General features: G+C 38.5%; 1 protein-coding gene across 1 annotated transcript; it reads right to left on the bottom strand.

Annotated features, from left to right (window-relative positions):
* Positions 1-11,415: 11,415 nt before the first annotated feature.
* LOC125316640 lies at positions 11,416-12,363 on the bottom strand. Its single transcript, XM_048285477.1, has one exon. It carries the CDS (start codon positions 12,361-12,363, stop codon positions 11,416-11,418), a length of 948 nt encoding a protein of 315 aa, XP_048141434.1.
* Positions 12,364-15,229: the final 2,866 nt, after the last annotated feature.

Here is a 15,229-nt window from a genome sequence, read left to right as displayed (position 1 = left end):
ACTTATATCCTAACAACCAAACACAACATAAATAGTCAAAACCATAATCAACTGGCATAATCTTTTAGTGATGAAGGACGCAAGTGATAGCAAAGAAAAATAACATGTGTTTTTTAAAAGAAGAAGAAACAAGACGAGAATTGATATTTACCCGATCGGAATTCGCCTTCATGTTACTGTGATCGAGAATTGTCGAGGCACCGTATTCTCTGTGGCTAATGGCGATTCTGTGGTAGAGGAAAAAAATGGTGGTTAGTTGTCGCGATCTAAAATTAAGCTATTAGATAAGTAAGTTTTTAAATCTAGCTCGTATTCTCCCAAGGCCATACCACAACTTAATTGAAGTTGTTAACTTGCAAATCAATTTTCTCGCAATTACTCAATTTATGGTAGGTCAATTAGACACCAAAGTAAAATAACTGGAGGATTATTCTACTTTTACGAAAAAAAGATTGTGAATTCGGGGATTTGGTTACGTTAGATTTCTCTAACGCCATGTCGATACCATTGAAAAATCAGTATCGTTGAAAAGGATGTTTTACGGGTAGTTTGAATTCATTCTAGGACCTAATTATAGTATATGTGAAGATGTTCATGCGGGGGCGCAATCAAGAAATAACACCCAATAATCAAAGTAAATAAATTGCATCAACGAAAGAAATGCAAGCCAAGCCAGTCATAACATGATTTTTTTTTGGGTTTTCTCTTATTTAATGCAAACTAAGCTATATGCAATGCTAAACTAAATTAAATGACATGGCAAGATGTTATCTATCTTAAAATATAAATTTTGCTCAAAATAAAATAAATAAAAAAGGCTCGAGAAATTAATTAAACGACGTTGTTTTATGTGTTGGATTTTGACTGGACATTCGGCGAGCCACATTGGCTTCAAATGTTAATTAAAAAAAAGGCCACATCGGATTTCTAGGGCAAATGAATACTAGAAGTACCAAAAGTCATGTACGGCGCTCGTTTTAATACCAAAAGTTTGCGCAGGATCACTTAAGTGCTAAATCGACAAAAAAAAAAAAATCACATGGACTTCTAAACTTAAAAAAGTTAACATAAATTAAGATAATTTAAACTTAAATTTAAAAATGAGCTCCAACTCTAATTGCTTAAAATATATTTTATTCAAAATAGACGTATAAGTATGCTAAAAATTATATTAAAAAAGAAGATAACGTTGGAAATCAGGCACCAATTTGGACAAAAACAACATTTTTTTTAACCACATCATTACCACGTAAGAGAGAGAAAATATTAAAAAAAAATGTCAGTATTTTCCATTAGTCCAAATTAACGGAGTTAAAAGGAAAAATTCGATTGCACCAAACCGACAAGTTTTAGGACTTAGAATGCACTTTTTGTAAGTTTTAAAAGACATCTGATACATACGTCCTTTTTTGGAATTTTTAGTTTATTTTTTAATCTAATTAAGTTTGTATTTTTTATTATGTTAATTCTAATTTTAGCTTCTTCTTTTTTTTTTATTTATGGATCATGCGATGAGTATTGAAATATTGGTCAATCACTGTGCATCGATCAATACTCGAGAGCTTCACCTAACAAGATAACCACTCTCTCGCTCTTGATTCCCAACAAAGAGACCAACTCAATTCCTTGATCAGCTAATTGCTTCATCGCGTGTAGAAACGAGGACGAAAGTGATCGGAAAGAAAATTTCTGTTGAAGAATTCTCCCAATACGCAATTCAGTTTGACGACAACCGGTCTCCCGCGAATGCATTTCATCAGCGGGGTTTTGTTTTGGTGGTGGCCGGGCCTTTCTCTCTTGCTCCACTCGTAATTGGATCACCACGCCCGGTGTTGATCGCCTCAATTGCCTTTAAACGTAGATTCTCGTAGAAAAACATCCGAATACAAGAATTCAAAACAGAATCGAAGATTATATCACAAATTGAACAAAGTAGCCGTGCAACTCGATTGGTTCATGAAGTCGTAATCTATATTGATACTTGTATATAAAACAACTATCCTAGTTTGAAGTTACACTGATTCCAAAATCCAGCACCTTAGAACACCACGATTATAATGTCAAGCAACTTTAACAGGGTACGTTTTTGCAGCAAATAACGAAGCATAAGCACTTAAACAGAAGTAAAACCATTATATTTGGTGGCAGTGCGTATCTCAATCTTTTTTCGAGTGTCACCACATAATCCATCGTGAATACGATGAACGGCAATCGATGTTTGAGTAAGGCGACACCTTTGAAATGCTCTGATCTTCCAAATCATACATGCGGATATGTCTATCGCCATTCTCCACAAAGTATAAGGCATTTTTTCTAACTCTCGAGTCTTTTGGAGAGCAAGAAACTGCCCCACAAGCAGAAAAGAAAATTGCTCGGTCGCCGATGCTTTTCAGTTCCTCCCATGTCCCTTCTGCAAAATTCATCCGGAAAACCTTAAAGCCGTATATTTGCCCCTTCGGTTGTGCCAGTAATATCATCTCTTGTACGATTAACAATTCTTCGCCGGATGAGATTAGATAATTGCGCACCGCCGCTATGCCTCTGGGATCTAACCGATTAATATCTCTGTTCCCCAACGCACGTACTCGCAGCGCTGAGTTCTCTATGTCGACAATAGCCAATTCGCAATACTTCAACAGCAAGAAAATTTCCCCTTTGAACATCGTGGCACAACTGATGTGAGGTTCGACCTTGTGCCTCTTGAATGCATCCTCGCCGGGTTTGCAATATCCGATGATGTCCTCTCCCCGATCAATCACCACAACATATGATTGAGGATTGCTGGGCGAAGACGACAAGAAACAAAAAGAGCAAGCAAGGTCTTCCAAAGGGGGGAGCTGGATTTTCTCCAGAGAAGCGGGGTTCCAAAGGCAGCAATCCCCGGAATCTTGATCTTCCGTGAACAGCCATTCGTGACTCGAAATAGGGCAGATCCACTTGTTGCGCAGATCGGGAGTGATCGTCGTATGGTGGCGGCCCTCCGAAATGTCGTAGAAGGTTTGCCTCTGTCCTTCCGATCCGTGGAGTATCACAAGCCAAGGGCAAGATCGATTGCCCCGGGGAGGAGGATTAAGGTAGCTCTTTTGCTTTTGTCTTACAACATCCGAGGCATCCCTTTCCATCTTTCTGCAAAGACCTACACCAATATGCATAGCCCCTCAATCTCTTATAGCAAGTAAACATCTATATATATCTAAGCAAACAGTCTCATTTAAATTTCCAATTAATCCTCATCTACGTATTAAATTGGCAAAAAGAAAGGATTAACTTGTAAATTGAAAAAGCGAAAAAAGTTACACAAGATAGATCATATGGTTATCAAGAAGATGAACATCAAGGATAGGAAAAAAGCAATCAATTCTTTGCTTTTAGCATCTCCGATAATCAACTCGTGATTTTGATCGGTATGTCCAAATCTTTAATCTGACTTTGGTGATTATCTTTGAGTGCTACCACAAATCACCGCCTTTAGTTGGCATCGACTAAACCTAGAACGGGTAGGCAAATATTTCTTGGTTAATTGCAGAGAATCGTCAACTTTGTTACCGTCATAATATCCCAAGCCTAATTTAGCCAGTTTTACGTGTGAATTTTGCATCAAAAGATGTCATCCCACTCTTTTTTATAACGCGAATGTTTCACGACCTAAATTTCGCCGAAACTAGTATAACGGATTGCTAAATTAATTATCTAATTAACTCTTAGCTCGAACTCTCCCAACTTCATATGTTAACATGCAATATATCTAACTTGGAGTCGCCACTAATCTATTCACAAATATATGGAGTATTTTTACGAAGAATCTTTTCGTCCTTGGTTCCGTAGAGAAAGTCAGAAAGATTGAGAAATAAAATCATTTGATTTGATTCGTTCTCAATAGCCATGAGATGATCATCTTAGGGCGATTCTTTTATCGACGGATGTTCCTATTACACTCGTAGTCTCTAAAGATGAGAACCAACTATGTAGCATCTACATCGAGAATTCAAGTATTGTATACGTCTCCTTCATAAAGGATTTCTCCATGATGACTATGAATAGTTGCCCCCGGAGATTTTGAGTTCGGAGGCTTGCCATTTCAATACCATTTCATTTTATTTATGAAAACGTAGCAAGCAGCTTGATTGATTTTAAGGTGCGCAATCAATGAAATGAGACACCAAAAAACTCAATATAAATAGGTAGCATACGTAACACAATTATTCCTCTCTTTTTGGTTTTCGCTTTTTATATGAAATAAACTATGTGCAGCATAAATTCTAATCAAGGACATAAATAAATGCAATCTAAGCTAGGATGAATGCATACAAAAAGGACATGAAAGTGAATTCTAATTTAACACGGCATGAACTTGATTAATTGCATGACTAACTCTACATAACATGCAATTAAATAGCATTAATCAAACATTCAACCAACATTAGGAATTAATTGCCCTAACATGCGACTATATGAGATGCTTCAATGAGGTGGCAAATGTGACATATAATATGATATGTACATGAAATTTTTATTATTTCCGGATTTAATGACATGCCTGATTAAACTATGTCAAAAGAATAGTTATCTACTATAGTTTAGGGATTAAATTGACCTAAACCAACCTATTAAACATAAACTATTTTAAGCATGCAGATTCTATCCTAAATGCAATGTCTTTCTAAAATCTAGTATCTATAAAATTCTTATCCAGTGAATGCAAACTAATTCAAAATCTGTAACTATATCTAAAATAATTCGCAATCTTAATCTACATGCAATCTTATCTATAAGCTATATTTTTAAAATTTTTAAAGATGCTGGTAAAGATATGCAAGATAACAATCCACTTGAATCAATTCAAATAAAGAAAGTGGATAAAATCAAGTTAGAATATTTCGCAATTTCTCTTAAATATGATAATTGATATAATGCCTTCTAGATCAACCTATCAAATTTTGTAATACCTAATAATTCATCTAAGGCCCTATAAAAAATTATATGTGATTTGTGGATAAGGAAATAAATCCTAACCGGCTCAGATAATATCTCAGATAATCCAATGTTCAAATTGATTCGGATGAAGATATTCACCTAATTTGCAGAGATTACTTTCCGAATTCGAATGGATAACGATCGCGGACGGGATCACGAGCGATAGCTCCGCCGGATGCTCACTGAATTGGAAAACTACCGGTAGCCTTGCCGTCGTTGTGAAGGGAGGGCAGCAACGTTGTCGCACTGCAGCCACCAAATCGACGTCGGGGACAGCGGCGGGGGAACGGCGCAGGCTGTTGGAACAGAGGCTTTGTCGTCGGGGAAGGACAGTGACTTGTTGACGCGGGATTAGCTCGGCGTGGATTGACCGGGCAGCATCGGTCGATGGAAGGGGGCAGTCTCGGCAGAAGCAGAGCCTTCAACGGGTGGCGACGGCGGAAGGGGGTCTTCGGCCGTGAGACCTCGGCTGAACTTCCTCTCTCTCTCTCGTTTCTCTCTTTCTCTGCTTCTCACGCTCTCTTAGTTTCGCTGCCGTATGGAGTGAAGCCTCCTCTTTTATAGACGACACCCGTGTGGCCTTTCCAAACGTGGGGGGATTTTTCCTTTTTAGGAAAGAAGTCATGCTGAAATTTAATTTATTTCTCTTGTTTTACTTCCATATCCACAGAATCAGCCAATTTCCCTTCTTCCCACTGCGTATGGGCGCGCCCGAGATCATTATTCTGTTCCAATCTTGCATGATTGACTTCTTTCTTTAATTTAATTAATCCTCAATTAATTTCGGCCGTAGCTTAGAACTATCCACCCGAGTTCATCCACCGCCGGTCCAATAAATAAGGGCGAATTGTGCGGCGGAAAAGAAAAAGAACCGTGGCTAGTGGCGGGCGGCAGCTTATAAGACGTCAAGTAAAGGGCGAATTGTTTGATGGTTGGTTTCATGTATTCCCGATCTAAACTTGATGCTTGTATACGCAAGTCGCTATCTCAATACAGAATGAGTATCCCATTCTGAAAGTATGCCGATTCCTAATCCAATCCGTACAAGGTGAGTCATTTCCTATTTTTTTTATGATTTCAATTTTGGTTTGGTTCGGTTCGGTTCAATAACCGGTAAAATTTTCTTCTCAATTATCAAGTAAGTTATAAAGTCCACCGTAAGTTGTTTTAATTAGAAGGTATCATCTTGGGTCATATCGTACAATACAGTGAAAACTAAGGGATGTGCCTTGTTTTGAAAACCTTTATCTGCAAATATTAGGAGGGCAAAAGAGGTCACAAGTGTTCTCCATGGTACTAACCCTAGTCAAGCTTAATTACAGTTAGATAATAGTCTGCTATATAATATTAAAGTATCACGTAGACGAGTGCTCAAAGCGATTTTTTTTTTTCTCTCTGTTCGATATATAGATGTTAACTTGCATTTTATCTAGTATTGTTACGAATATGCAGAAGAAGAAAAAAAATGCCTCGGCTTTTGTAAAAGCGCAGCCAAAAAGCTATTGCGATCCTCCTCCGGGCCATCGATCTTTCCCATGGCTGTGAAGAACAGACGCAAACTTTTTACGACATCTCAGCTACGTAGCCTCTAGCATTGACATGACACAGGACACGAGACACGATATACCGATACGTGATTTCTAGAAAAATAAAGAATTGCGATACTTTGAGACACGTTATATAGTAAATGTATATTTTACATATTCATGATAAAATATCAATTTTATGATTTCACAAATAAATAAATAAATAAAAGGAGCCTAGAATGAATTTACATTAAAAACAAGGGCCACACTTTTTTCACTCTTTCGTGTCTTTTTTTGTATCGGAAGGGAAGGGTCGTGTCCTTGTGCTCGCCTATCCTAATCAGGGCCATTTCCACTTACCACCGGGATGTCGACGAAGCCCTCATCCTTGACCACCTCTATCTCCGCGGCTACCGATCCGCCTCGCTCAGCCTCAACGTAATTCATAGTCTTTTGGCATATGGATTTTTTCGACAACTATATGGGAGAAGACGAGGAAATTGATTTTCAGGCTCTGGGAGGTAATGAAATGCCAAAGAGGATTTGCTAGTGAGCAAAGCTGTTTTCTCGAATCTCATTGATTCCTTGTGCAGAGAAGGTCTTTTTTCATATGAAGTGTTTCAAATTGCAGAGAGTATGCCTCAAGGCCGCCGCCGAAATGATCGGGACGTCCCAATGCATCCCTTACCTTATCGAGCTCTGCTTTAATCTCATATTATAGTTAATAGATGGCGTATGCGGAAGCTTAATCATCTAAAACAAACAGCGGCCTTAAATACAACGTATGATCATATGATCGCTTGAATTTATTAAATTATAGTAGTTTGTGCGGTAATATTCATTACTCGTGTTGGATATATATTTTTTCAAATCAAAGTGCTTTCGATATTTATCTAGAAATTAGGTAACCAGGAAGAAAAAACTTACTTTAGGGGTGATTTTATTTTCATGCCGTTTAACTTAAATTAGTCTATAACTATCGGATCCTTACATATTTGTAAAATTTGAGCCTTCTAAGACGCATGATCCATTCGCAATTATTTTTTCACCATTAAATGCTATCATATTATATTAATGTAACGGGTTTTTACATTAAGAGATTAAAATAAGTAATGTATATTATTCTAAACAAAAATCAATTTAATAAAGAACAATGTAAAGTAAAACTCTATAAAGAAAGGGAGGGGAAAGGAAGTACATTGATTTATGATATTCGATTTCGAATATTGCTCAAATGAGCTCTCGTAGCAATCCCATGTCGGAGCTGAAAACTTTTCGCATCCTAACAATAGGCTTTTACTTGTGATTTAAGTAAAACAACTTTATCACTTTTGAAATATGGATCAAGTAAATATAATATTTCCTCGTTTAAGGACCTTAAGTGCTACTGTTTTCTCAAACAAGGGCATGAAGTAGACTTTATTTTGAATAAGGCCATGAAATGGCCACGTCGATATCAAATAAGGTTCTTCCTCGCAGGTCGGCTAAAAATTTCTGCCGATCAATGGCATTTTCGTCCAAAGGCAATTTAATTTTGATTTTTTATTTGCTTTTTTTTTCATTTTTCTCATTTCTTTTTTTCTTTGCTGCGATTAGCTCTTGGATGAGGGCTCGGCAAACCTTATCGAGGTTGGCGAGGGTCACTCGCCCAAGCTCTCGTGGGTTGCTTCGAGGGCATCATCGCCAGCCCTCTTTGGGCATAGCTAGTGGCCGACCATCGCCGGAAACCGACCATCCTCGAAAAAGAAAAAAAAGAGAGCAAAGGGTAAAAATGCCCTTACCAGTGAGAAGGTCGGACCCTTATTTGAAACTGTCATGATCACTTCATGTCTTTATTTTGAACAATGTCCACTTCACAGCCTAATTGGAGAAAATGAAGACATTTCGTGCTCTTATTTAAAAATTTTCCAATATTTATGATATTTTATTTCGGATATTGCTCGATGAACTCTTTTAGCAATCCCATGTCGGAGCCGAAAACCCCTCACTTGTCGCATCCTAACAATGTGCTTTTATTTTATCACTTTTATTTGTGATTTAAGAAAAAAATTCTCTTTTGAAATCTTGATCAAGTAAATATAACTTTTTGTTTCAATAAATACATATTATAGGAAGCTTAAGCATAAATGCAAATGCTTAAACGTGCTGATAAATATCGTAGGAAAATAGTTTAGTGACACACACACATATATATACGCCCCCGAGTATCAAATAAATTTAACTTTTCGTGGTGGCCGAGCCTTTCTCTCCTGCTCCGCTCATTATTGGATCGCCAAATCCGGCGTTGATTGTCTCGATTACCTTAAACGTTAATTCTCGTAGCAAATGTCTAACTACAAGAATTTAAAACGAAATTGAAGATTATATTACAAATTGAGCAAAGTAGCGGTGCAACTCCATTAGTTCATGAAAAATTATCCGCGATCTAAATTGATACTTGTATATGTAGGTAGCTCTCTTAGTATAAAACGACGGTCCTAGTTTGAAGTCACACTGATTCCCAATCCAGCACCTCTCAATCGCTGACCAAAAAAAAAAATGTTAGAAAATCACGGTTACAAATGTCAAGCAACTTTAACAAAGCGCGCGTTCGTTCTTGCGGCAAATAACGAAATATAAGCATTTAAACTCAAGTAAATGACGATTATATTTGGTAGCAGTGCGTATCTGAACCCTTTTTTTAAGCGTCACAACATGATCCAATACAAATAGGATGAATGGTAATGAATGTTTGAGCAAGGCCAGACGTTTGAAATGCTGTGATCTTCCAAATCATACATGCAAACATGTCCATAGCCATGCTGCACAAAATGTATGGCATTTTTCTTAACTCTCGAGTCTTTTGAAGAACAAGAAATTTCTCCACGAGCAGGAAAAAAAAATTGCTCTGTCACCAGTGCTTTTCAGTTCCTCCCATGTCCCTTTTGCAAAATTCATCTGAAAAATCTCGAACCCATAGATTTTTCCCATCAGCAGCGAGAAAATAAACTCTGCCACGATTAACGGGTCTTCGCCGGATGGAACTAGATCTCGCAATGCCGGTATGCCTTTGGGATTTGAACATTAAACATCTTTGTTCCCCAATGCACGTAGTCGCAGCTCTGAGTTCTCTATGTCGGCTATAGCCAATTCGCAATACTTTTTTTTTTTGGGGTCAAATAAACAAACTTTCATTAACTTTCAGTACCGGAAAGATGAACATAACTAGCATCAAAAGCACAACAAATCTAAAAAGAGTCGGGGGCTTAGAAATCCAATTGCGGGGAGAGGTCTTAGCCCATGAGCTTTCGCAATCCAGTCCGCACATCGTATGCTTCCCGGATACAATAAATAACTTGGACCTCCTTTAGTTGGGCCAGAAGAACAATGCAGTCTTCCAAAATGTTTCGGATGGGCCACGGGTTTGGCCCACGTTAAAGAGGCCTTCAACAGTTGGAAGGCAATTTAACCAGCAAGTGAGTGGCCGCTCACCCATGCACCTCCGGCACTGGCCAGCTGGCATCGGCGTGTGGAATACACGCGTGCCAGCTGGCCATAACAGATTTGGGCGGGAGTTTGAAAGGGGGATGAATATGTTTTTAGCCATTCCAGCGTGCGCAGAGCTCGTGATCCATTCTCACTTCCACGAGTTAGAGAGCGACGAGAGACAGATGGTGGAGCCAAAGGAGCGATCGCGAGCTCCTCCGCTGCAACAGGTTCACCATTTCGATCCCTCACGAACTCTGTTTTTACCTGTACTTACCTGATTCTAAATTAAGCATTGATTCGGTGATTCTGCACTTCCAAGTGTTTGATTAATGGATTTTAGTGCGATTTAGATTTTGAGCTTCAGTCGTGCATCGTAGAACTTGTTTTGTGTTTCAATTTAGCTTATGTCCATTTTTTTTTTGTTTGAACTGCTAGCTAAAACACTGTCGAAGCTCTAGCAGTAAGTCTCTGTACACCTCTTTGGTTGATTTGATTTGAAGACGGACGATGAAAATTACAAAAACGAATTTCGCCGGAAAACTAGACTTGGTCGGAGCTGTGCTGGCCGATTCAGGCGCCGGCGATGTTGGCTAGGTTATATGGTTCGGATTGGTTCATTTGTTGATTTAGGTGAATTTAGACGGGGAGGACATGTCAAATTTGGTCTCTAGATATTCCGGGGAGGTTTTTTAACCTACTTCTTTCTTTTACATTTTAAAGAGAAAGATGTGAGGCAATAGGAAGCACTCCATTCCTACTCCCACGAACAAGAAAAGGCAAGCGGCAAGTCAGTGGAAAGCTGCACCAGTTCAAATGTAAAAATTGCAAGCAGACATTTCTTACACTGGCTCCAATTGATCGAAACTCGTGGTTAGACACCAGTACTGACACCTCCATTTTATTCCTGGTGTCGTGCTACTTCACTGCTACTGCTTAGCAATTTACAAGCGGTGTTACCGCTCCATGCATAATTGGGTTACCGCTCATTGTCTCAATTGTCTTAAACGTACATTCTCGTAGCAAATGTACGGATACAAGAATTTAATGCAGAAGTGAAGATCACATTACAAGTCGAACGAAGTAGCATTGTAACTCGATCGGTTGATGAAATATTATCCGTGATCTAAATTGATAGTCGTATGTGTAGGTAACTCTCTTCGTTTAAAATAACTATCCTAGATTGAAGCTACACTGATTCCCAGTACATAATTCCTACAAGGAGAGTTAACTTGAAAGGGAACATTCCTAGTGTTAGTTGAATACAGCCATTTTAAATAGCTAGGTTTGGTTCAATAGCAAATAAAATAGAGCAAATTGAAGGATGTCTTTTTTTGAAAATCTTTATCTTTAAATCCATAATGGAGCAAAGAGACAGTGTATTTTGGATGTCGTATAAAAAGGGGAGTTGGAAACACTATTATATTTGGTAGCATTGATTTTGTTGATCCTACAGCATGATCCAATACAAATTGGATGAACGGTAATTGATGTTTGAGCAAGGCGATACCTTTGAGATGCTCTGATCTTCCAAATCATACATGCGAATATGTCCATTGCCATCCTCTACAAAATATATGGCATTTTTCTTAACTCCTGAGTCTTTTGGAGAGCAAGAAATTCCTCCATGAGCCGAAAGAAAAATTGCTCGGTCGCCTATGCTTTTCAGTTCCTCCCATGTCCCTTCCTCAAAATTCATCCGGAAGACATTGAACCTGTAGATTTTTCCCATCGGGAGCGCCAATAATATCATCTCTTCCACAATTAACAGGTCTTCACCGGATGGGACTAGATAATCGCGCGACGCCGGTATGCCTTCGGGATTTGAACAATTAACATCTTTGTTCCCCAACATACGTATTCGCAGCTCTGAGTTCTCTATGTCGACAATAGCCAATTCGCAATACTGCAACAGCAAGAAAATTTCCCCTTTGAACATCGTGGCACAACTGATGTGAGGTTCGACCTTGTGCCTCTTGAATGTATCCTCGCCGGATTTGCAATATCCAATGATGTCCTCTCCCCGATCAACCACCAGAACATATGATTGAGGATCGCCTGGCGAAGACGACAAGAAACAAAAAGAGCATGCAAGGTCTTCCAAAGGGGGGAGCCGGATTTTCTCCAGAGAAGCCGGATTCCAAAGGCAGCAATCGCCGGAATCTCGATCTCCCGTGAACAACCATTCGTGACTCGAAATAGGGCAGATCCACTTGTCGTGCAGATCAGGAATGATTTTCGTATGGTGGTGGTACTCTGAAACGTCGTAGAAAGTTTGCCTCTGTCCTTCCCGTCCATGGCATATCACAAGCCAAGGACAAGATCGATTGCCGGGAGGAGGAGGATTAAGGTAGCTCTTTTGCTTTTGTTTTACAGCTTCCGAAGCATCCTTTTCCATCTTTCTGCAAAGGCCAACACCAATATGCACAGCCCCTCAGTCTCTTATAGCAAGTAAACATCTATATATCTAAGTAAACAGTCTCGCTTTAAATTTCCAATTAACCCTCATCTACATATTAAGTTGACCAAGAGAAAGGATTAACATGTAAATTAAAAAAAGCTTGCTACCCACCTTCCACTAAAAAGTTATACTTTATAAACATTCATTCAATGTTCACTTTCTAGAAGTGAGTTCGTATAGTGGTAAGAGGATAGTGTCAAATAATTAATTTATTTTTAATCATTAGAATAAAATTGTTATCCTTATTATTGATTAATGAGAAACTAACCAAGCACGTGCGGAAGAACTAGCGTTGTTGAAGAAACGGCACCGGGTCTATGGTTCGTAGAGTCATGAACTTTGTCACCATCATAACATCCCAAGTCTCTAATTTAGCCAGTTTTACCAATGAATTTTGCATCGAAAGATGTCATCCCACTGTTTTAATAACGCGTTGGTGTCACGACCTAAATTTTGTCAAAACTACGCTAACGGACTGCTAAGCTAATTATTTAATTAACTCTTGGCTCGAACTCTCCCAAATTCATATCTTAACATGCAATATGTCTAACTTGGAGTCATCACTATTCTGTTTACGAATAGGTGGAGGATTATTCTATTCTTTCGAACCAAAGATTTTGAGTTCGAGGAATTGCCCTGTCGATACCATTTCATTTTATTTATGAAAACATAGCAGGCAGCTTAATTGATTTTAAGATGTGCAATCAATGAAATCAGGCACCAAAAAATGCAAGGTAAATGTGGGTAGGGAGCATACGCAAAACAATTATTTCTCTCTTTTTGGTTTTTCACCTTATATATGAAATAAACTATGCGCAATACATGAATTCTAATCAAGGAGATAAATGAATGCAATCTAAGCTAGGACGAATGCATACAAAAATGACATGAAAGTGAATTCTAATTTAACATGGCATGAACTTGATTAATTACATGACTAACTCTACATGACATGCAATTAAATAACATTAATCCAACATTCAAGCTACATTAGGAATTAATTATCATAACATGCGACTATATGAGATGCTTAAATGTTGTGGCAAATGTGACATGCAAATGAAATTTTTATTATTTCCGGATTTAATGACATGCCTGATTAAATTATGTCAAAAGCATATATATCCCTATTAAAGATAAGCTATTTGAAACATGCAAACTCTGTCCTAAATGCAATGTCTTTCTAAAATCTAGTATCTATAAAAAAATTCTATCCTATGAATGCAATCTAACTCAAAATATGTAATTCTATCTAAAATAATTTGCAAACTTAATCTACATGAAATTTCATATATAAGCTACAATTTTTAAAATTTTTAAAGATGCAGATAATGATATGCAAGATAACGATCCACTCGAACCAATTCAAATAAGGAAAGCGGATAAAATCAACTTGAATATTTCACAATTTCATTTAAATTTGATAATTGATATAATGCCTGGTAGATCAATTATCAAATTTCGTAATACCCACTAAATTAATAGTTCACCACCTATAAAAAATTATCTGATATTTGTGGATTAGGAAATAAATCCTAACCGGTTACCTAGCTCAAAATATATCGTCAGATTATCCAATGTTCAAATAGATTCGGATAAAGATATTCACCAAATTTGCGGAGATTAGGTTCCAAATTCGAACGGATAACGAATCGCCGATGGGATCGCGAACAATGGATCCTCGGGATGCTCCCTGACTGGTAGCCTTGCCGTCGTCGTGAAGGGAGGGCAGCAACGTCGTCGCACGGCAGCCACCAAATCGACGTCGGGGACAGCGGCGGGGGAATGGTGCAGGCTGTTGGAATGGAGGCTTCGTCGTCGGGGAAGGACAGTGACTCGTCGAGGCTGCACCAGGCAGCGTCGGTCAATGGAAGGGGTCTCGGCGGAAGCCGAGTCTTCAACAGGTGGCGACGGCGGAGGGGGTCTTCGGCCGTGTATCGTCAAATTCGGAATCCCCGCGTGTGGTGTGAAGCCTCCTCTTTTATAGACGACGCCCGCGTGGCCTTTCCAAACGGTGAGAGAATTGTTCTTTCAGGAAAGAAATCATGCTGAAATTTAATTTACTTCTCTTGTTTTACTTCCATATCCACAGAATCAGCCAAATTCTCTCTCGTTCTTGTCTTTTATTCATTGATTACGAATGTACGTCCCTTCACGAGATCCCTTTTTTGCCGAATTTTCTCATATATTTCTCCATTCCTTTCTTTAATTTAATTAATCCTCAATTAATTTCGGCCGTGAGAACAAATGGGCTAGGTCACTGCAGCCATAGCTTAATTAAGCTTAGAACTATCCGCTCGAGTTCATCCACCGCCGGTCCAATAAATAAGGGCGAGTTGTGCGGCAGAAAAGAAAAAAAACCGTGGCTAGCGGCGGCAGCTTATAGGAAGTGTAGTAAGGGCGAATTGTTTGATGGTCGACTTCATGTATTCCCAATCTAAACTTGATACTTGTATGCGCAAGTCGTCCTTTTAATATACTACTTTGAAAGTGTACCGATTCCTAATCCAATCCGTACAAGGTGAGTAATTTTCTAGTTTTTGTCGAATTCAATTTTGGTTTAGTTCAACACCCAGTAAAATTTTCCTCTCGATTATCCAGTAAGTTTTAAAGTCCACCGTAAGTTATTTTAATTAGAAGATATTGTCTTGGGTCATATGACATATCGTACAATACGAGTTGACATTCATTTCTTCGTGTGTAGGTACAAAGACATCCTTAAAGTGGATAGGAAATTGCAAGCGAATATGGAAAAGTACTAGGCCATTTGGCCGAGACAGACATCGCCCAACTGGGGCAAATG

This window comes from Rhodamnia argentea, chromosome 9 (assembly GCF_020921035.1).
Source record: "Rhodamnia argentea isolate NSW1041297 chromosome 9, ASM2092103v1, whole genome shotgun sequence".
NCBI classification, from domain to species: domain Eukaryota; kingdom Viridiplantae; phylum Streptophyta; class Magnoliopsida; order Myrtales; family Myrtaceae; genus Rhodamnia; species Rhodamnia argentea.
Note: the sequence above shows the minus strand (reverse complement) of the source record. Positions and strands in the feature narration are given on the sequence as shown.